Raw genomic sequence first — 22,916 nt, 5'->3', positions numbered from 1 at the left:
TCTGGGGGGGGATGAAGAGGCCAATGAGCTCTGGGGGGGGATGAAGAGGCCAATGAGCTCTGGGGGGGGGGAATGAAGAGGCCAATGAGCTCTGGGGGGGGGATGAAGAGGCCAATGAGCTCTGAAGGCACAGTTCTATTTTTTCTTTTTTAAATTTTTTTGGTTCCAGTTTGCAAAGGGCTGAGTTAATATGGTGATTTTGAAAACATCTTCCTGGGTTCCCAGAGAACCCCCCTCATTTTACTTATCTCATGTGTGTATGTTTGGCTCATGAAAAAACTCAAAAAGGTTCCATGGATAATAGAGCTGTCATGGCCTTATTTCGCAGATGAGCAGTTAGGGACCAGAGGTGGTGGTGGTTCTGGGAGGCCGCTGAGGACCTAGGGCAGTGCGGCCTCCTGTGCACCCAGTCCCACACTGCTATTGGTGGTCCCGCAGGTGCAGCTGTGTTCTCCGGGGCACTCATCTATGCCATCCACGCCGAGGAAATCCTGGCAAAGCACCCAAGTGGGGGCAGCTTCGGTTACTGCTTTGCCCTGGCCTGGGTGGCTTTCCCACTTGCTCTGGTCAGCGGCATTGTCTACATCCACCTGCGAAAACGTGAATGAGTGCTGTGTCCCCTAGAAAATAAATTCATTTAACCACGAACCTGACTGGCTCCCCCTCCTTCCTTAACAACCCCTGTTCTCTTTTGGCCTCATCCAGAGCTTAACTCCCAGACTCTGCGCCCTGGGACACTGGGACACTGGCTGAAACCAGCTACCCCAGGGTGCCCCTCTCCCTGTTCCAGCTTCTGTGGCGTCACTCTCAGGAGCCCAGGCTGCCGTGCATTCTGAGTTGATGGTCTCTCCCGTACCTCCTCTCTGACCCAGGCACTACATGACTGGCTGTTTCCTATTGAAAAGGTTCTTCCCTGCGTTGTAGACCCTAACCCTTCCCTCACCAACAAAGGCCACCTCTACAGACAATCGGATTCCTTCCTCTACTCTCAGGCAGTGGGTATCAGCTGATTTCCCAGGCACCTACTTTTTGGCTGCGCGCCACTGTGTGATGATCAATCTGCACTCCTGCACCCTGTCTGATGATCGATCCGCACTCCTGCACCCTGTCTGATGATCGATCCGCACTCCTGCACCCTGTCTGATGATCGATCCGCACTCCTGCACCCTGTCTGATGATTGATCCGCATTCCTGAACCCTGTCTTCCTGTTTAAGATTCAGACTCTTGCAGGCAAACCCTCCTCAGGCATGAGTGCTTGCTTCTAAGGGTCCAGTCCCAGACCCAGCCACACCCTCTTTCCAGGATTTTGACCCCCAACCTCCCTTTACCTACAGTCACACTAATCCAGAGTTATTAAGCATGATTTATTCCTTTGGAAGAGGGTACACAGACAGGGAGACCCAGGCTAACGGGATTGCTGCAGCCAGGCAGAGCAGGCCATGGAGCCTGCTGGAGTGATCTTGGGGTGGAATCCTGCAAGTCTTCTTTGGGGCAGGAAGTTTCCAGTGCCTCCAACTGGAACAGATGAGCTGCAGAACAGATGGCTCATCTTACATGGAATCTGAAGAGGTTCCTCCAGACATTCCGATTGGCTGCCTGTGGCCAGTGTCTGTCACCCACTGTGTGCCAGGGGCAAATGGCTCAGGTGCCTGTGGCGAGCAGTTCTGCGCAGGTTAAATAGAAAATAAAGCAGCTCCCCTCCCACCCCCATCCCTCCTCCCCGCACCCATGCAGCTTTCACAGCCTGGCCCATCTCAATGTGGCCAAGGCTGGCAGCTGCAATTCAGCAGCTGTGTGAGCCTCCCCAAATCCCGCCTCCTCTACCGACCTTGGTGAGGTTCCCGCCAGAGGCGGGTCTAAGAAATAAAATAACAAGTTGAAATAAACGGTTTTGATTGGTTGGCCTCGGGAGGCTGCCTAGCAACTGCCAGCAGCCCCGATTGGCTACTCTTAAGTCTATAGCATAGCAAAATTAATGGCCTAGGAGAAATAATAGCCTGTCAACAACTGAAAGTCCAGGAAGGAGATGCAGTTGCCACAACTGACAGTGTGCCATGGAGGAGGCGGCGCTTGGGACCCTGCCAGCACAGGGCCTGGTAGTAAGTGGTCAGGGTGAGGGGTGGCTGCCATCCAGCACAGCCTGCGGGGACTCCGGAGTGCCTAGGACCATCGGGTCCAGTTGTGGCAATTCGGGTGGTGGAAACAGTCCAAAGCTGGGGGTCAGTGCTTGCAAATGGGCCAGGGCCCGAGGTCCATTGAAGGTTACATCACAGCCTGACTGGGCCAGAAGCCAGCTTTCCACTTCAGACTGCAGCCACCTGGAGGTCTCTGTAGGGAGAGACAGTGTCCACGTTGTAGCTAGAAGAAACCTGGCCTGAGGGACAGCAGGGAGAGCCTGAGGGACAGCAGGGAGGGCCTGGGAGACAGCAGGGAGGGCCTGGGGGACAGCAGGGAGGGCCTGGGGACAGCAGGGAGGGCCTGGGAGGTAACAGGAAAGGCCTATCAACGGCAGGAAGGACGACTTACCTTCAGGTTTGCCTTGGGAGCCCCCTGGCCGGCGGGCTAGGAAGCTGTGAGCCAGGAGGGCTTCCTTGATATGCTCCTCCTGTGCTCGGAGCGCCAGGGCACTGAGCAGCTCTGAGTTGTTGGATGTGCTTCGGTAGTACAGCACATGTGCCAGCTCCAGCGCCTGGGCACTGCGGCGCTGCCCAAACACCTGTGGGAGTACAGGCTTAGACGCACGATGCAGGGCCACACAGCACTGGAGTGCCCTAGCCACCTGCTGCTTAAGATCAACTTTGGGTTGGGGTTGGGGCTGGGTTTAGGCCAAAGCAGACTCTCTCGACCAGGGCTTTGCTTTCTGGCCACATGTTAATGGGTTTATGCAAAGATTTCAAACATGAGTTTTTGCCTAGGAGAAATATATTCTCTCTCTCTCTCTCTCTCTCTCTCTCTCTCTCTCTCTCTCTCTCTCTCGTGTGTGTGTTAGAATAGTTTAATTATTATTTTTTACTTATTCACTTTATTTTTTTTAAATCTTTTTTTTTTAATAAATGTTTTATTTATTTATTTATTTATTACATGTAAGTACACTGTAGCTGTCTTCAGACACTCCAGAAGAGGGAGTCAGATCTTGTTACAGATGGCTGTGAGCCACCATGTGGTTGCTGGGATTTGAACTCAGGACCTTTGGAAGGGCAGTCAGGTGCTCTTATCCACTGAGCCATCTCACCAGCCCACTTATTCACTTTATATCCCTGCTCACTCCCTCCCACAATCCTTCCCCTTCTCCTCCCCCTGGGTATCCCCCACCCTGGCACATCAAGTCTCTGTGAGGCTAGGTCCATCCTCCCCCACTGAGGCAGACGAGGCAGCCCAGCTAGAAGAACACATCCCACAGACGGGCAACAGCGTTTGGGACAGCCCCCACTCCATGTGGTCTCTACGCGAAGACCCAGCTGCACATCTGCTATATATGTGCAGGAGGCCAGGTCCAGCCTATGTGTGTTCTTTGGTTGGTGGGCCTAGGAAATTCTAAGCCCAGTACATCCCTGTGAAGTATTCTTCCATATTCCCAAATAACATCTAAATTCACTTCATAATGACTCAGTACAGACAGATGGGTGTATTACGATGCAATCAGATTGTTGTAAACCGAACACTGGGTGCAGGTGACCCTATTTCTGTGTCTATTTGAACCTTTCCATAGTTGAAAAAGAACCGTTTAAGCTACTACACTGTAAAGAGATCTGCAGGTAAAGGGCACGGGGTGCAGCCTGGCCCCTCCACTCCCTCAGTCTGGCCCTTGCCCACACTACAGACCCACTGTTAGCCAGGATGGATGAGCTCACAGCCGTGCTGTGCCCTGCGCGGCTCCTAGCAGCTCCAAGGCCTTGAGTGAGTGTGGTCTAGAGTAGCACTGTCTATTTACAAGGGTGCTGTGGGGAGGGCCCAGAAGTCAGGACACATGCTGGCAGTGTAAGGGCAGAGCTTCGAGGCCCACCCTCGCATGCCACAATCCAGCCTGCCCTGTCACATCCGGGGACCTTCCAACATGGCTGTGTGGCCAGACTCTCTTCTCAAGAGCCTACACCACGGATTCTGTCCCTGCTTTGGAACTCAACTGCCACAGAGGCAGGAGTTCTTCAGTCTCCTATCTTCATCTGCCCAGCCTGTAGTGCAGAGTTCTCAGGGCTAAAGGAGCATGCCACCGTGGCATGCAAACGTGCTCCCAACTCCCCATGCCCCACCCTGGCAGTCCTACCTTCTATGGGTCACAGGCCACAGCCTACCACCGTCCTCATTCCTCCTGCCTGGCCAGCTTGTCTGCCCCTTACCCATCATGATGCCCGCCTCTTCCCTGGCCCCATCTTCCTACCCTCTGCTCATAGCCTTCCTAGCTCAGAATTTAAAACTCTAAACCCCAGTCCTAGAGCAGCCCACACAGCAAACACTGCTGTGCCCAAATGTGTCCCCCAGCCCCCGGCCCCTCGGATCATGGGTCTTTAAATGAGCAACACACCCCAGTCTGTTCTTAGAAACACTGCCTCATCCTCAAGGCTGGCCAGAGAGTGGATGCACCCTCAGGTCCTACAGCCCATGCCACCTAACCTGTGTCCACAGGCCTCTGCCCCCTAACAGGGCCTACATTCCCAGCCTCCAGGCTGCCCTGGCCCGCTCTGCACAGAGAAGGCAGGCTGTGGTAGGGAGTCCAGAGTGCCATTCCAGCCCTAGTGATCCAGGAAGGTCTCAGGGAGCTGATGGCCTCTGGCCAAGAGATGAGAGAAGGAGAGGGTGACCAGCCCAGTGAGAAAGAATCATTCAGAGCGGACAGAACATGCAAATGCAGAGTCCAGGGAAGCAGGGAGGAGGTTAGGTGTCACAAACACACAGAGCAGAGACTGGGGCTCGGGGGGGGTAAGTAAAGGATTCAGCTAACCACAAGGTAAGCTGAGCAGGGCCCCCACCAGGTAGTAAGAAGGCCGGGTGGGGTTGAGAGGTGCTGGCTATAGCGGCCAGCGAGAACCACCGCCCCAGGCCCAGCCACAGAGACTCAAGGCACAGAGCTCCCCAGCAGAGTTCTGCAGGAAAGGTTCAGGAGAGGGGCCTGTGGTACAGCAAACCTGGGGGCACTGAACACAGGAGGAATGAAGACTTAAGAGATGTGGATGGCTGGGAGTTGGCTCAGTGGGAGGTCAGCACAGGACTGCAGCTGGAGTATGAATGAATGAGTAATCAGAACACTAGAACTGGATGAACAGGGCCCTTCCACTCTGTAGGGCTCCACAGCCCTCTAGGGAGCAAGCACCCTCTAGCCTCCCTGCTTTCCGTCCTGCCCTCCATGGCCCAGTCACTCCTCCCCTTTTAACCTCCTCCCTGGTACCCTGAGGAGAAAGCCCAGAATGATGAGTGGGCATGAAGCGACCATGCAGGCCACCCTGGGCCTTATCTCAGTCCTTGCTGCACACTCCTCTCCCCACTCCTTGTGCTGGCCCTGGGTGGCCAATCTTCCTGTGGCCAGTATGGATTTGCCACAGTTCTTCCTGAGAGAGAGCCCGTCAGAACTGCTGAAAGCAGCTTGAGAACTGGTGAGCTGGGAAGTGACTGACAGGTCACCACACACAGCTCATGGCAGCTACACTCTGAGGCAGTGTGATGGTTTGTCTATGCTTGGCCTGGGAGTGGCACTGTTGGGAGGTGTAGCCTTGTTGGAATAGGTGTGTGTGGCCTTGTGGGTGTGGGCTTTAACACCCTTGTCCTAGCTGCCTGGGAGTCAGTCTTCTGCTAGCAGCCTTCAGATGAAGATGTAGGGCTCACAGTTCCTCCTGTGCTGCCATGCTCCCGCCTTGATGATAATGAACTGAACCTCTGAACCTGTAAGCCAGTCCCAATTAAATGCTGTCCTTAATAAGAATTACCTTGGTCATGGTGTCCACAGCAGTAAAACCTTAATTAAAACAGAAGTTGGTCCCAGGGCCTGGGATACTGCTGTGACAGGCCTGACCATGCTTTTGTTTGGAATGATGTGGATTTGGGGTTTTGAATTTGGAAAGCAGTGGAATGCTTTAAATGGGGCTTAATACAAATATGGAAGATTTTGTTGGTGAGATTGACTTGAACTGTACAGACCTGGGTCCAAGGGGGTTCAGTGGAGAAGAATTTCAGGATGTGGCCTAGAGACTGTTTTGTGGTATTGTGGTGAAGAATGTGGCTGCTTTTTGCCCTTGTCTGAAGAATCTACCTGAGTCTAAGGTAAAAATATTTATACTGCTGGGTGGTGGTGGCGCACGCCTTTAATCCCAGCACTTGGGAGGCAGAGGCAGGCAGATTCTGAGTTCGAGGCCAGCCTGGTCTACAGAGAGAGTTTCAGGACAGCCAGAGCTACACAGAGAAACCCTGTCTCAAAAAAACAAAAAGAAAAAAACAAAACAAAAAACAAAAAACCCAACCCCTCACCACCACCACCCCCCCAAAAAAAAAGAGAAGGAAAAGGATTTGGGATTTGGAGATCTGAAGAGTACTTTGACATGAGCCACGGAGATGCAGGGTTTGGAGTCTGGTGAACTGGGTTCCTGTCTCGATTAGGGGATTACAGTTAAGTGACTGGGTGGATCTCAGAAGAGACTTTGGACTTTTGACATTGTTGATACTGCTATAGGCTATGGGGACTTTGGAAGTTGGACTAAATGTACTTTTTAAATTATGCTATGGCTAGACACAGCTCTCACAGACTCATGAGTCTGGACAAGCCTATGGGGGCCAGGGAGTAGAATGGGATCGTTTGTATGCTGGGCCCAGGGAGTAGCCCTGTTGGGAGGTGTGTCCTTTTGGAGTAGTGTGGCCTTGTGGGTATGGGCTTTAATACCTTTGTCCTAGCTGCCTGGGAGCCAGTATTCTGCTAGTAGCCTTCAGATGAAGATGTAGAACTCTCAGTTCCTTCTGTACCATGCCTGCCTGGATGCTGCCATGCTTGCCGCCATGATGATAATTGACTGAACCTCTGAACCTGTAAACCAGCCCCAATTAAATGTTGTCCTTTATAAGACTTGCCTTGGTCATGGGATCTGTTCACAGCAGTAAAATCCTAACTTAGACAGATATTGCTACCACAGAACTGAGAAAGGCCACCCTTCCCAGCCGCCTCAGCCAACAGGGCATTCAATGGTCAGAACACAAGTTGGGTGTCAGCATCACCTGACCTCATGACCCTGAATCCCAGCTGGTGAGCAACCCCAGTCTGAGGAGGCCCGAACGCCTCGCTGCTGCTCAGAAAGGGCGCTTATTAAAACATATACAACTTCCAGGTCCAGACCCTGAATTTCCAAACCTGTCATTTGGGGCTTGAGTTGGCTCTGTCAGTGATAATACCCTCCAGGAAGGAAACGTAGGGGCAAAGAGTCGCACTGTCGTGACCATCATCACCTCAGCAGTGAGGCCACATGGTACTTCCTGTGCAGTGCCAGGCTCCCATCGAGTCCCTGTCCACCCCTCTATGTCAGGTCTCCTCATCACTGTCATTCTGCAGCGACAGAGCTGGGCTACAGAGATGCTAAGACAGAACAGTAGAGTCATACTCCTAGCCGGTCAGTCGAGCTCCAAAGTGGATAACCTTCACTACGTTCTTAAAAATGCCAGTGAAGAAACTGAGGCGGGAAGAGTGAGAGCCCTGTCAGGGCGCAGGGGGCTGATAAAGGAATTTAAAGGACGTAAGGTCATTGTGCACCCAGAACAATGTGTGGAAGAACCGAAAGTACAGGAGATCTGGCTGTGCAGCCCGTGGAGCAAGGAGCCAAGGGTGCTCACCTTGGAGGCCTTCACGCCCATGAAGGCGGCAAAGAGCAGCAGCAGCAGCGAGGTGGCCATCTTGAGGTCAGACAGTATCACCATGCCCACATTGACGAAGATCATGACGCCCGACACCACCAGCATGAGGTTGAGCAGGGCGCGCTGCAGCACGGGCGTGCGCACCTTCAGCTCCGGCAGCAGCTGCTCTAAGCCCTCCAGCGGGGTATCCTTGAAGCTCTTCAGGACCAGGTGCCCTCCTTTTGTCCGGGCAGCCAACACCACACGCTTGAAATATCTCCTGGGGACCAGAAAGGAGGAAGTGAGCGCGGGGCGGCCAGAGCCCTCTCCCCTTGTGACGGCTCATCCCGGTTGCCACATTGATGGGAATCATCTAAAACCCAAGCCTCTGGGTGCTCCTGGGAGGAATTTTCTTGACTGGATTTTTGAGGTGGGAAGACCCATTCTAAAAGGTGGCAACCCACTTTCTAGTGATAACCCGTATAAAAGGCCTGTGACCGACACCTTGATTCTAGCATTCAGGAGGCAGAGGCAGGTAGATCTTCCTGAGTTTGAGGCCAGCCTGGTCTACACAGTGAGTTCCAGGCCAGTCAAAGCAACATATGGAAGACCATGTCTCAAAATTAATAAACGGACAAGAGGGAGCTTCTGGGGTTGCCTACCTGCTCTCACTCTCACTGGCAAGGGTGCCCTGCTGCAGAGCGGTCCTCCTCCTGTTAGCCCCAGCTTCAGGGGTCCAATCAGCAGCTCTCCAGAAACCCCCAGGACTGAACAACTACTGAGTCTTAGCCTTTCCATCACAAGGCAGCCACTAGACTACCCTAAATACAGCCTGAAAGACAGTCTAATAAACCCAGTGTGTGTGTGTATGTGTGTATGTGTGTGTGAGAGAGAGAGAGAGAGACAGAGAGACAGAGAGAGACAGAGACAGAGACAGACACAGAGACACAGAGACACACAGAGAGAGAGAGAGAGAGAGAGACAGAGAGACAGAGAGAGAGAAAGAGAGACAGAGAGAGAGACAGAGAGAGAGACAGAGAGAGACAGAGAGAGACCTGTTCCTTTAAAGAACTCTGACTAACACACATCTAAAACTCCACATCTCCGTGCTACATGGCCTTTGAGAAAGCTATTTAACCACAAGAGACTGGAAGTAAGTCACATGTTCAGCCATGGGGTAGGGCTGGTTAATTATATAACTTCTTAATGGACCTGTCAGTTGTTCATCAGAATCATGGCTGTGCCACTTCTTCAGGACATGTCCCCTCTCTGATTCTCAATTTTCCTCATTCAGTGGAGGGCTGACCCTCCCCTCTCTTCCTCTGGAATCAGTAATCCTTACTTTCTCTTGGGAAGAAGAGGATGCACTTGGACAATCTGTACCTCCCATCTCTGGACTTCTCCCAGGGGCCCGAGACACCAAAGCCAGACAGTGACCTGTCAGTTCCCCCCAACTCAAGCCTGGCTCTCTTTTGCTGCAACTGGGGAACAAGGGCCTCCTCACCTCTCCACAGGGGGCAACTTTCTGAAGAAGCCACGCTTGGAGCCCACACTGGACTTGTGGGGCATCTGCCCAACTCTCTGGCCCAAGGCCCAGAACTGTATGTAGATATACTGATCCAAATTTATTGTCACCTGCCGAGGGGGGAAAGGAAGCAGAAGTAGCTGAACATGAGCCAGGTGTTACAGGCAAGGAACTAGAATGCTCGACCTAGCCAGAAATGGTCCCTGCCTTTTGTTGCTGAACATGCAGTGTGGGTGGGTGGGTAGTAGTCACCTATGAGCTTTGTGGGGAGCACTGCAGAAGGGTACCACCTCTAGGGTGGCCCTACGTGTAAGAATCTTCTTAGAGCCAAAAGTTAGCATTGGTTTTAAGAGTCTCCATTTATGAAGCAACTACAAGGACAAGACATTGTCACTTAAGCTATGTCTTACCACCACTGGCTGGACACTTCACAAAATGTGACAGTATGTCTAGGAAAAACAGATCTTAAAGTTCACTAGGATGTAAAACTGGAAGGTTTTAGTATTTCTTCCCAATTTTGTTGACTTTAAGGAGGAGGGGATCGAGAGGGTTTTTGTTATTTTTTGATGGAATCTTTATAGATAAAAAATTTTCAGGGAATACTGAGAAAGGGTCTCACTATGTAGTCCTGACTAGACTGGAACTTGCTCTGTAGACCAGGCTGACATTGAACTCACAGAGATCCACCTGCCTCTGCTTCCCGAGTGCTGGGATTAAAGGTGTATGCCACCACGTCCAGCCTTTGAATTATTTTTTTTTTAAGATTTATTTTTATTTTATGTGTACAGGTGTTTGGTCTTCATGTATGTAAGGGTACTGCATGCATGCCTGGTGCCTGTAAAAGCCAGGAAAGGACAATGGATCTCCTGGAACTGGAATTACGGACTTGTGAGTGACCACGTGGGTACTAGTCCCCTACAAGAGCAGCAAGTGCTCTTAGCCATGGACTATCTGTCCAACCCCTGGGATGATTTTACACTGTTATCATAAAATCTTCTTAGGTGCCAGCACTGTGCCTGAGACCTTCATCTGATGACCCTCGCCTGACGGGGGAGGGAAGTGTGCTTCCTCTAGGCTAGCAAACATGGCTCCTCCAGGTACCTGGACCTCATCCTGAGGGTGATGGACGACTAGTGCATAGGCCAGGGCATCTTCAGAGAGTGGAGAGAAGTTGGCCTGGGCCAGCAGGGGCTTCAGAGCCTGGAGCACATCCTTCTCGCTGGACAGGCGCTCGGGGTCAGTAAGGGACGGCTGGTCCAGGGTCTCCCTGTCGGGGTTGATGGGGTCATACAAGGCCTGAGGAAAGATGACAGGAGACACAGGGAGTTCACAACCTGGGTAATGTGGGCCCCAGAGGACTGAGAAAGCCTAAGCTCACCTCCCCTATCCTCTCCTCCAAGCTACCCTGTGCTACCCTGCCACACACTGTACCCTAAAGCACTGTGCAGCTAGACATGATGGTGCACACCTCTAACCCCAGCACTTGGGAGGCAGGGGCATGCGATCTCTGTTGAGTTAGAGCCCAGCCTGGTCTACATAAGAAGTCCCAGGTTAGCAGGGGCAACACGGTGAGACCCTGTTTCAAAAAGAAAAAAAAAAAAAATGGTGCTGGAGAGATGACTGTTCTTCCAGAGAACTGGGGTTCAATTCCCAGCACCTACATGGCAGCTCACAGCTGTCTGTAACGTCTAAGGAGCTGCCAACCTCACACAGAAACATACATAGTCAAAACACCAACATGCATAAAATGAAAATAGAAAAAAGCCAAAACCCTGTGCAGACAGCCTCAGCAGCTCTTCCAGCTTCCCTCTGAGGGCTGTCCTGAGCGGGTGGCCTCACCGTCAGCAAAGAGGCTGCAGGGGACCAGAGCCACGGCCCTGGGGAGACTAAGAGCAGTGTCCTAGGAGATAGGCCCACGCAAGGACGGAGTGGAGATGACAACCACGCCTCTGAATTTCTACTGCAACTTGTTGTGCAAGCCTCACACCCCGCCTGGCCTGCTGAAGCTGAGAGCCTGAAAATCTGTAGATTAGGCCAGTGGGCTGCATGCATTTTGGCTGGGGAATCCTTGAAGAAGGCTAGGAAGTGTTTTGATGGGGCCTGGTGGATTACGCTGTCATCCCAGCTCTCAGGAAATTAAAACAGGAATATCACAAGTTCAAGACCAGCCTGGGATGGCTAAAACAAAAACCTTTCAGACTGTTGAAGACATGGTCCTCCTAGCATCGGCAAAGTCCCCGCCAGAAGCATGTCTGAGCTGTGCAAAGCGGTCAGTCAGAGCTGCCGCACGCCTCCAGCCCCTCCTCAGAGAAGACCATTTCCTCTGAGGCTTCATCCCAGGGCTGGGCGCCAGACCACCAGAGGCCACACCATGCACAGCCCCCAGCTCCAAACCTGCAGAAGGTCTCATCCTGTAGTGCAATCCTGAGCTTTCTGCTTCTGCCCTGGCTGTCCTAGGAATGCCAAAAGAGCTCCCCCCATCCTGTGCCTGCCTCATGTAGCCCAGCACAATGGGGCATGGCACCTTCCTCTAGAATAGTGAGAAAAGTAAATGTCTTCTCCCTGGTCCCCCTGTGCCCCTTCTCGTAGCTGAACCTGACTAACCTCCCCGTACTGAAGATAAAGCAGGGCTGGAGAGATGGCTCAGTGGTTAAGAGCACTGACTACTCTTCTCCTGAGTTTAATTCCCAGCAACCACATGGTGGCTCACAACCATCTGTAATGGAAATCAGATGCCCTCTTCTGCTGTGTCTAAAGACTCATACACACATAAAATGAATATTTTTTTAAAAAGATAAAGCAGAAGATGGCACAGGCATGTCTTCCCATCTTCTAAAAAGACCGAAGCAAAACTGAAAGCTCAAAACCAGCTTGAAGATTTTACAACACGCTGTCTCAAAAGTGAATGAATGAACGAATGAATGAATGAATGGATGGATGGATAAGGCACCTGATAAAATTCAGTAGTAGAACATTTGTCTAGACTCCCCTATTGAGGGTTTGGGGGCGTGGCTTAGCAGATAGAATATCTGTATGTGTAAGATCCTGGGGCTGCAAAACAATGTAAGGAGAAGGTAAAACAGAGACAGACCCAGCGGGTCCCACACAGGGCAGAGGAGGAGCATCACGGAATGAACTGTGTCCCAGGGCCCCACGGGGCGTCCTGCCTGGAAACCCTTGCATAGGCTCTGTGTGGACAACTAAGCCTAAGCACTGACCACACCCCTCACACTCTCACACGAGCTTCAAATCACTTCGGCCCAGCACTTCATCAAAAGACTCTTCATTTCCTCTTCAGACCGGCTCCCCAAGATGTCCTGCCTCAGGTGTTCCCAGTCAGACCCCTTCCAAGATATTTCATCTGCAGATTCCTTCCTATCATCACCCCATACTCCTGACGTCACAACCTGAACCCCCTTATCTCTCCTGATCCCCCCCACTCCCATGGGAGGGAACTTTTCTTACCTGCTTGATTCTGCCCACTTAAAACTCTCCCACAAAGCCATGCCTCAGAGACTTCCACTTCATTTGGAATGAAGTGTGAATCTTATCAAGACCTTAATACCCCCTCAAAAGCGGCCCTAGCCCCCTCATCTTCTGTACTGATGACCACCCCCAAGGCTCTGGGAGGGAGGGAAGGAGCAGCAAGAATCCCAGCTGCCAGCCTATCTGATCCAGGTATGATTTGTCCTAGACATTGTGACACACACTGGAGGGACACAAGGTCTCAGGACATCAGAACAACCTCTGGGCATGCACCACAAGACAGCAGAAGGTATTCCATACGGAAGAGCCTGAGCAAAGGTTGATAGATGTCCAATACCAATGAGCAGGGAGATGCAGGGACCAGGGCAAGACTCAAGCAAAGTCAGCCATCGACCACACCCACAGTCAGTCATAGGCCACACCCACAATCAGTCATAGGCCACACCCACAGATGCCCAGAATGACCTTGAGAGATTGCATGACTGACACTGAAGCTGGAGCCTTCAAGGCTGAGGGGAGAAGAGGAGCTGTGCCCTTTATGCATTGCCACCAGCCAAGTTCTCCTCTGAGAGCTTCAAGCTAGAAACTTAAACATGGCACATGGTCTGATGCTCCCCCTCCCCAAGCTCCTTCCCTTCCCTCCCTCCCACTTCCCTGCTTGCCCCTCCTCTGTGTCTGCTGCCCAGCACAGATGGATGTGTTTCCCAGCTCACTGTTCCCCACCAGCAATACAAATCTAACCCCCACAAGCTTCTCATTTAGTTTTGCTTGTTTGTTTCAATCTTCAAGATTTATTTTATGTGTATGAGTGCTTTGCCTGCACGTATGCATGTGTACCACTTAAGCCCACAGAAGTACAAAAGGTCAACAGGATACCCTGGAACCACGGTTGTGGATAGTTGTGAACCACCGTGTGGGTGCTGGGAACTGAACTCAGGTCCTCTGTAAGAGCAACAAGCTTTAACTGCTGAGCCTTCTCTCCAATTCAGGACCTCCCCATTTGAATGGGCTCAAAACCACACTGATACCCTCGAGTCCCATGGGCCTTGTGCCAGCCCATTCTCTGCACAGCACCATGAAATCTCCACAGAAGACGGAAAGAGTGAGTGAAAATTCTGCACATTTTTCTGTGATGCTTGAAGCAAGTTAGAGGTACATTGCTAGCATGTAAAAATGGGACCATTGTGATTCTTACTTACAGATGTGAAAACTGAGGTATGGGCATACCCAGATCTGCCAATTATTTACAAAACTCCTTTAGTGCTTGGGAGGCAGGAGGATTGTGCATTTGTGGATGTGAGGCCAGCCTGGGCTACCAGTGAGATCACACACCAATAAATAAATAAACGAAACCCTGCCAAGGTTGCCATTGCCCCTGGGAAGCAGGAGGGTATACCTGTGAGGCCCTACAAAACGTCTATGTAATACTGGTGTGTTTGTGTATGATGGAGGGGCACACACGCACCACACTGCAGCGGTCAGAGGGTAACTTCGCGGAGCTGACTCTCTCTTCCCACCTTTACATGGGGCTGGCAGCAGCAGAGAGGGCTGCGGGACACAGTGTGCACACAGGGCTCTGAAGGGTTGCTCCTGTTCAAGGGCAGCTAGAGGAGGGTGTGGAAAGCCAGCTCAGAAGTTTAAGGGGTCCCCACCTTATGCATTCCAAGAAGGTTCAACCCCTCAGCAGTGGTGAGAAGAACCCCTAACCTAGGGATAGCCTTCAGGGTGAGCACCTGGTTGGCCTGCAGCCCTGACTACTTCAGGTGCCGTCACTGTCACTGTGACCTATGGCTGCGCCTAGACCACTCAGTTTCTGTCTAATCTATGGAAGGGCTAGAGAAAAAGGTCAGCCTCCACGCCAAGATGTGATAGTAACAGATTAGACTTAGGGGAAGAGACATAAAGACCGAGTGGAGATCAACATCCTTACAAGAAACCCCAGAGCGGACACGGTGAGAGCACCCACTCTGATTGAGGAAGCAACCCTCACTGAACCCCAGATCCTGAACACTCTGAGCTCAAAGTAAAGCCGCATGTCCCTGAGGAGACACACTAGTGTATACAACAGCCAACCGACAGCCTTTCTGTTACAATATCCTAGTCTGAAACAACACTAACTCCATGACAGTCTCAGTGTCAAGAGCCTTCCAGTCTCCTTCTGCTGTCCAACTGAAATAACTAACTTCCTCCAGGCACTGGTGCACACTTAACCTCAGCACAGGGGAGGCAGAAGTATGGGTCTCTATGAGTTCAAGGACACCCCAGTCCCTTCTCCCTGCAGATCCCTCAGCCAGACATGTTTTACATTCATTTTAGTTCCTATCCCACCCTGCCATCCCCATGCCTGCTCCATGAGGATATGACCACATCTGTCCTGGCCACGGCAGAGTCCTCAGAACATAAGAGAGCGCCAGGCTCCAAGCAGGTATCTGTCACACCATACTAAACAGATGATGAGCAAACACGCACAGCAGGACTGGAGAGCCATCCTCACCTGCAGCCTGGCCAGGAGCTGATGGTAGTGAAACAGGGTACAGAAGTCCACGTGAGCTGAGAATGCCTCCAAAGCTGCTCTCTCCGCTGGACTGGAGTGGAACTCCTGACACCCAGAAAGAAAACCCAGTTAGGCCTCTCTCCTCTTCCTCCAGAGGAACCCTTTCAAGACAACCCACATACAGGATGGGAATTCTGGGCTTTTAATTTGTATTTGAAAACTGATCTGAGGGCTGGAGAGATGGCTCAGTGGTTAAGAGCACTGACTGCTCTTCCAAAGGTCCTGAGTTCAAGTCTCAGTAACCACATGGTGGCTCACAACCATCCATAATGAGATCTGATGCCCTCTTCTGGGATGTCTAAAGATAGCTACAGTGTACTTACATATGATAAATAAATAAATCTTGGGGCCAGAGCGAGCAGGCCAGAGAGAGAAGAAAAAGTGATGTGTGAACACAGCTACAGTATACTTACATATAATAAATAAATAAATCTTTTTTTTTTAAAGATTTATTTATTTATTATATGTAAGTACACTGTAGTTGTCTTCAGACACTCCAGAAGAGGGCGTCAGATCTTGTTACGGATGGTTGTGAGCCACCATGTGGTTGCCGGGATTTGAACTCTGGACCTTCGGAAGAGCAGTCGGGTGCTCTTATCCACTGAGCCATCTCACCAGCCCAAATAAATAAATCTTAAAAAAAAAAAAAAAAACAAAAACTTATTTGGTCGGGCTGGAGAGATGACTCAGTGGTTAAGAGCACCAACGTTCTTCCAGAGGTCCTGAGTTCAATTCCCAGCAACCACATGGTGGCTCACAACCATCAGTAATGGGGTCCGGTGTCCTCTTCTGGTGTGTTTGAAGAGAGCAATGGTGGTGTACTCATATGCATAAAATAAATAAATAAATCTTTAAAAACTGATTTGGTCAATTGTACAGACCCAGCATAGCACAGGGAAGAGAAATCTACAGGATGCAGAGGCACCTGCTCTGCCACCAGCTGCACATCCACAGAACGTGTGCTCTGTGGCGGCTGCACATCCACAGAACGTGTGCTCTGTGGCAGTTGTTCTTCCTTAGCAGAACATCATCCTCCAGAGAAGGGATGGGGTGGATGGAATTAAAACTTCAGTTTTTCAAAAGAGGAAACTGAGGTTCAGTGAAGCCATTTCTGAGGGACATGATGGGCCCACCTGACTCCAGGGAGAATCTTATTTATTGTGTGTTTACAAATATGTGTGTTTTGATTGCATGTATGTGCACCACATATGTGCCAGCAGAGGTCAGAAAAGGGCTCTGGATCCCCTGGAACTAGCACTATGGGTGGATGTGAGTTATCATGTGGTTGCTAGAAACAGATCCTGGGGTCCTCTGCAAGAGTAACAAATGCTCCTAACTGCTAAGCCATCTTCTCAGACTAACTCGAGGAAATTTTTAATAATTATTTTTATTTATATGAGTACACTGTTGCTGTCTTCAGACATACCAGAAGAGGGCATTGAATCCCATTACAGATGGTTGTGGGCCACCATGTGGTTGCTGAGAATTGAACTCAGGACTTCTGAAAGAGCAGTCAGTGCTCTTAACCACTGAGCCATCTCTTCAGTCACTAGGGGAAATTTTTGATGAGATTGTTTGTGCTCGTACATATGCACGTGGATATAAAATCTAGCACAGGACTTGGTATACATAGCAGGTGTTCAATAAATAACTATTATATTAATGAATGATCATCTTCTGACAGTGATGGTGGGCTGAAATCTCAAACTATGGGATAGATCAGGGGTGAGGTAAGGGGTGCGCTTTAGAGTCAAACACACATGGGTCACTCACTGGAGCTTCGGGAGGGTCACTCTGCTTTTACACCTGTAAAATGGGATGTTGGTGGCCTCTTTCTTACTGGATTGTTCTGATGGTTCTATACATTACAAACATGTAGCACAGTGCCACAGAATAAAGAGCTCAAGGTGTGATAATTATCATTATGGCTTTGCAGGTACAAGTTTATTATGGAGTAGAAAGTAATTATGAAGATGATAGTTATATCTATTTCAAGGGAAAAACTTATGTCCCAGGTGCCTGTTCAAGGACTCAGAAGAAGCCCAAGTCCAGAGCTCATTAGGCATCTCATCTTGGAGCTCTTTCTAGCCCCTGTATTCCACTTTTCTCGCACCCACTAGGAACGCTAAAGGGACCAGAAACTACAACTCCCAGGAGGCGCTAGAGCAGACCTCAAAAGCAGGTAGAGCGGTGCAGTCGCGAGGTCAGCTGGAAACTGTAGTCTCTAGGTCCTTAGACCACTGATGGGCGGTACCTGTATCAGGAGGCGGAGCAGCTGCTCCTTGGAGAATGGAATGAAGCGCTCGCGGTACTGCTGGGCCCAGTCGCAGGGCTCCTTGGGGTTCCACATCTTGCGGTACACCCCCATCCTGTTCTCCAGGGACGACAGAGCCCGGGGAGTCCCGAGGAGAGCAGGCACCAGGGACCATAGTCGGACCTTGGACCCCCAGGTCACATGCAACATGGCCTGCCCCCTTTCCCAGAGCCTAAACATAAGCAAATGAAGGGGGATGTCAAAGGTCAGTTGGAGGTAGTACCTCCACTCACCCCTCCCTTCGGGGACAGTTCCTGGCCAGTCTCCCTCCCTCTGATCCCTTTCCGGTTCCTTCTACACTGCACATTTAGGTCGGCTCCGGAATAGGGTCAGAGGTCCTAGTTTGGAGTATCTTGCAGGCCCAGGAACCCTGAAGCGGTACAAATGGTCTCTGAGAAGCTTAAACAACGAGGTGGAGCTCAGGAGTGTTGGAAAACTAGGAAAAGTGAATAACGGGTGCTGGGCCGTCCTTCCTGGGCCATGCAATCCCCCACCCTGCCCTCACCTTAACCAACGCGCGACTGTCATTGAGCCTTCTGCGCATGTGCAGTAGAAGTCCTAGGCTCAGAGGATTGGCTTCAGCAAGCCGTAAGGCGCATGCGTAGAGCCTGAGCAGCTTGAAACCATTTAATAGCCTTTATCTCGACTGCGCATGCCTCATCGCTAGTCCTTTTTTTTTTTTTTTTTTTTTTTTTTAAGGTAATGCGCACGCGCTGAAGACGTGTCTCCCGGTCCGCTATCTGGCGCTGGGTCGGGCCCTCGCGCGCGCCGGGCCAACGGCGACCCGCCCAACGTCCGCCGAGACCACGCCCTTTCCGTAGTCAGTTCGGATAGGCGGAAAGGAAAGGGGCGGGACTTGGCTGCAGCCAATCATCTGTAGAGGACAGAAAAGGCGGGAAAAAGAGGACCCAAAAAGAGGCTAGAGGTGGCTCCCGGGAGCAGGAGAGGAAGCCAGGCAGACAAGACGAGCGCAGGTCCTCGGCCCTCGGAGAAGAGGTGGTTCTCTTAAGCCCGTGTCCCCCTGGGGTCTCAGCACTTCTGCCCCCACGTCCTTAGAAGGGAAGCCCCTTGTCTAAGGAGGTTGCCATGACTCTCATACCGAGCAGCAGCTGGTTTCCGAGGCTTCAGTCTGAGACAATATGTCATCCTGAAACAGCTGAAATGACCCAAGGAACACCTCAAATATTCCTGGGCTCTACGTGGTCTTCTAGACCTAAGCTAGCTGCATTCCCTCAAGGACCAGTCTACAGCCCCCCTAACCCCGCTACCTCATGCCTCCACTCTGAGGGGCCAGCAGACCTGCCACCCCATATCACCCTCATCCTGTAGTCCCCAAATCCAGGGCCCCCAGAACCCTCTGGCCCCTTATCGGCACCTGAAACCTCCGATAGCCCATCAGCCTACATGTCCAACTTCTGGAACCGGAAGCAGCCTTCCAGCTGTGCTCCCATTTCCAGAGCCTCCCACATACCCTATCATCTCTCATCTCCAGCACCTAGGACCACCCAACAGTTTCTCACCCCATATTCCTGACAACTGAAAACAGGAGCAGCCAGGCCCTTCATCCCATCCCCTCTGTTCCTGGGGCTCCTAACAGCCCCTCAGCCCATCCATCCCCACCCAAGCTGGGCCAGTACTCCCCACTCCCAGCACTTTGACTCTGCCATTCCCATTCCTGTTTTCCTGCAGCAGCTGGGCCTTCAGGTGGGTCTGAGGCACACAGGAAGTGGTGCCCAGAAAGCAGCACCCAACACCCCTGCCCCTACCTCCCAGGCCACCCAAAGAAGAGCAGCCACTATGCACCTCCCCGAAAGCCTCCACGACCTGGCAGACAGTGAGACTGTGCGCTTTCTGAGGAGACCAAAGAGCATCTCAAGGATCTTCGGAGGGGTGAGACCCTAGGGATCAGGACATAGGCGACATCCAGTAAGAGGGGAAGGGGTCAGTGTGGTCAGAGAGGGAGACAGGCAGACGGGAGCCCCAAACTGAAGCCACCTTTTACTATCTGGTCACTAGCCACTGTCAGCATAAACCGAGTCATCACAAGAAAGAGCCCCTCAAACCTGGGGCTCCTCAAAGGACCCCTCAGGTCTGTAACACCGGCACATAAAACACTGGGGTAGGAGGATTGTCACAGGTTTGAGGCTAGCCTGGGTTACAGTGTAAGAAAATGGAAAGACTGAAAAAGAACCCTTCAAAGGAGAAGAAAAGTAAAGCCCCCTCCCCCAAAAAACTATAATTTTGATAAATGGCCTCAGTGTTTGAAGACTGCTTGTCCCGTGGGATAGCCACAAGCCACAGGAGCTACTCCAGTTCCAACTCATCGGATCCAAATGGGCTACTCTGCAGCCGTGGTGGCCACATCTCAGGTGCTTAGTTGCCAAAGGTGCCTTGTCCAGTTGGGCAGCATAGATTCAGGAAACTTCATCATGCCAGGGAGTCCCATTAAGGAACAGGAACAACATCCATTAAGGTTAACACAGAAAAATGGGGGAAGCACTGCTCAGTTCTAGGAGATGCTAGGACCCATCCATGTTCACTTCTCAGGTGGGGGAGGGGTAAACAGGGACTGAGATCTATTTTTTAAAAAAGCATAGCTCTGGGAAGACAATAAGCACCAGACTCAGGGAGCAGATGTGAGTTGTCACTGTGCCAGGCGTGATGCCTATGCTCTCTGTGCATCCTGCCCTCACTACCGTCTTCCCAAGGGATCTGGACACCGAGAGCAAAGTCCCCATTCAGCCCACTGGTGCTGTGTAACCTTGAAATAGAACCAACCAGCCACTGCCCGTCTCTGAACATCAGTACAAGGGCCATCTGTGTCTATGGGCTGCGACCCACACTGCATCCTTCTCCCTTTAAAAATTTTAGAAGCATATGTATGTGGCTTCATGAGTTTATGTGCGCCACAGGCATGTGGTGGTGGAGGCCAGAGGGGATCAGGTCACCTGGAACTGGAGTTGGAGCCAGTCGTGAGCAGCCTGCTGTGGGTCATAGTTTCTTTTCTATTGCTGTGAAGAGATGCTATCTCCGAGGCAACTCAGAAACTAAAACTAAGGCATTTAATTGGGGGCTTACTTGTCATTTCAAAAGGGGAGTCCATGACCATCATGGCAGGGAGCAAGGCAGCAGGCAGACAAGAAGCATGGCGCTGGAGCAGTAGCTGAGAGCTTATCTGCAAGTTGGAGAGAGAGAGAGAGAGAGAGAGAGAGAGAGAGAGAGAGAGAGAGAGAGAGAGAGAGAGAGAGAGTAGCATGGGCATTTGAAAACTCAAAGTTCACCCCTAGTGACACACTTCCTTCCAAACGGTCACATCCCCTAATCTTTACCAAACAGTTTCACCAACTGAGGATCAAGCATTCAAATATATGAGCCTGGCCAATGTGTGGTGGCACACACCTTCAATCCTAGCACTATAGAGGCAGAGGCAGAAGGATCTGCCTGAGTTTGAGGCCAGCCTGGTCTATATAGCAAGCTCCAAAACAGCCAAAAATACACAGAAAGACCCTGACTCAAAACAAACACAGAACAAAACCAAAATCCAAGCACCTGAGCCTGTGGGGGTCTCATCCAAACCACCACACACGGTAAACCCTAACCACTGAACCAACCCACCCCTGCTTTATGTCTGGGCTGTCTTTGGTTTGTCTTTGTTGTTTGAGGCAGGGTCCTCATTTGTAGCCTAGCCCAAGTGAGCCTTGGAGTCACAGTGGTCCTCCTGCTTGAGCCTCGCTGAGTGCTGAGACTATAGGTGTGAGCTACCGTGCTCAGCTAGCCTGTACCAGCCTGTACTAGTTGTGCTGTTACCCCTGAACAGAACTGACACTGAGGCAATGGCGAGATGAGATAGGGCTGTGGGAGCAGGAGCAACCCTCTGATTGGTTCTTCACGGAGAGTCTCTAGGAAGCCAGCATTCATCCCCTCCTCCATGGGTTAAACTCCAGTCTTTCCTCAGGTTCCCAGGCCAGAGTGTCTTCTCTCTGTCCTCTGGAACAGAGTCCAGACAGGACTGGCTTTGAGGCCCATCCTAGCCATGTGTCCATTGGAGGGACATGCCACCCTGTTGGATGGGCTGTCTCTGACACCGCCAGCAGCAGCAGCAGCAGTACCTCTCATTCCCAGGGCGGCCCCTTCGGCTCAGTAGTTTACATAGTCAGAATATACCTGTGTGACCTGAAACATCATCTCTGAACCTTTGTGTCCTCATCTGGACCCAGAGAGTCCTAATACCCCCCTCCTGGGCAGAACTGCTGAGAAGATGAAAGAAAGCAGTACATAGGCTGTGTAGTGGGGGGCTGGCATGTGACGAGCTCTCCTTAAATAGCAAGCATTGTCACTGGAATAACTCTCGACTGTGAGGGAGGAGAGGGCTGGAGGAACCTGGCATGGCAGGGACTGGTGCCACACTGTCTTTCTTCCTTGTGAGAATGGAGGAATTATGACTGCCACACACCACTTCCTGGTACCTTCTGTCCTCACCACACCTATGACAAGGGCATATTTGTATAATCTTAGGGGAAACTGAGACTCCAGAGGTCGAGTGGTTTGTCAAGGTGACCCATTTGATGAAGGAGTCAAACTCAGATCCACCCCCTGTTTCCAGTGCCTAGAAAGTAGAGGCAAGGACCAGGGAGCTGAGAGCCCAGGTGGTGTGGCCCAGTGCAAGCTGGGAGAAAGGCAGCCAGCCATGCCAGACCTTATGGTCACAGACATTGCCCATGCCGCCATCTCCCTCCCCCACTGTCCTCTTCCTTCCCCTAGCCTGGTTCTTCAGTGGGAGTCTCTGGGCAGCTGGTGCTCATGTCCTCTATGCCGCCTGCCAACTGCTGCCTTGACTCTTGAATCTTTGCTCTGTCCCGGAGACAAGACATGGAAGGTGCAGAAAAGAGACAGGACACAGGCTTCAAAGAAATAAGATCTCCAGACAGTGGGTGCCCTTCCCCACATTCCAATGCCCAGGCTTTACCGTAAACAGCCCCTGGGGCCTGGAAGTCAGAAGGGCTCTACTCTAGAGCAGTTAAGGTTAAGAGTCTGCTTCTTCTTCTTCTAGGCGAGCTCTGAGAACCATCTTGTCCTGAGCACTTACTGGGCCTGAGCCCCCACTCCCCTTCTTTACAATATAAACACACTAAGAAATGGAGGTTCCAAGGCCTGAATGACTTGCTCAAGCCCACACAGCTTGGCTGAATCTGACACATACGGCTTTTTCCATTGCACTGTGATGTAGATTTAT

At 51.4% G+C, this 22,916-nt stretch overlaps 3 protein-coding genes across 6 annotated transcripts in view; 2 read left to right on the top strand and 1 right to left on the bottom strand.

The window, feature by feature from the left end:
- The window catches only part of Emp3 (epithelial membrane protein 3), a 4,825-nt gene extending 4,174 nt beyond the window's left edge, over window positions 1–651 (top strand). Inside the window, exon 5 of one of the 2 annotated variants that reach the window (XM_021208932.1) lies at window positions 439–651. In XM_021208932.1, the coding sequence (XP_021064591.1) occupies window positions 439–608 (170 nt within the window). In that variant the 3' untranslated portion in view covers window positions 609–651. The remainder of the gene's footprint in view (window positions 1–438) is intronic. The other variant, XM_029542345.1, reaches the window with a different exon arrangement.
- Window positions 652–1,351: 700 nt separating this feature from the next.
- On the bottom strand, window positions 1,352–18,240 carry Tmem143 (transmembrane protein 143). 2 transcript variants are annotated; one of them, XM_021209180.1, is made up of 8 exons: window positions 18,189–18,215; window positions 17,624–17,855; window positions 15,310–15,414; window positions 10,431–10,625; window positions 9,309–9,439; window positions 7,805–8,084; window positions 2,528–2,717; window positions 1,352–2,329 (listed from the first exon to the last, which is right to left on the bottom strand). In XM_021209180.1, the coding sequence occupies exons 1-8, from the start codon at window positions 18,209–18,211 to the stop codon at window positions 2,109–2,111; spliced, it is 1,377 nt and encodes a 458-aa protein (XP_021064839.1). In that variant the 5' UTR covers window positions 18,212–18,215; the 3' UTR covers window positions 1,352–2,108. The 2 variants fall into 2 exon arrangements, with proteins under 2 accessions (XP_021064839.1, XP_029388921.1); XM_029533061.1 differs by lacking the exon at window positions 17,624–17,855 and having other exon boundaries at window positions 1,357–2,329; window positions 18,189–18,240.
- A 343-nt stretch (window positions 18,241–18,583) lies between these two features.
- The window catches only part of Syngr4 (synaptogyrin 4), a 10,566-nt gene continuing 6,233 nt past the window's right edge, over window positions 18,584–22,916 (top strand). Inside the window, exons 1-2 of one of the 2 annotated variants that reach the window (XM_021220556.1) lie at window positions 18,584–18,679; window positions 19,373–19,573. In XM_021220556.1, the coding sequence (XP_021076215.1) occupies window positions 19,481–19,573 (93 nt within the window). In that variant the 5' untranslated portion in view covers window positions 18,584–18,679; window positions 19,373–19,480. Of the gene's footprint in view, window positions 18,680–19,372; window positions 19,574–22,916 lie in introns of those variants that run through there. The other variant, XM_021220564.1, reaches the window with a different exon arrangement.

Source organism: Mus pahari, chromosome 1, assembly GCF_900095145.1.
Source record: "Mus pahari chromosome 1, PAHARI_EIJ_v1.1, whole genome shotgun sequence".
NCBI classification, from domain to species: Eukaryota; Metazoa; Chordata; class Mammalia; order Rodentia; family Muridae; genus Mus; species Mus pahari.
The sequence above is the reverse complement of the archived record's forward strand: the minus strand, read 5'-3'. Positions and strand labels throughout refer to the sequence as shown.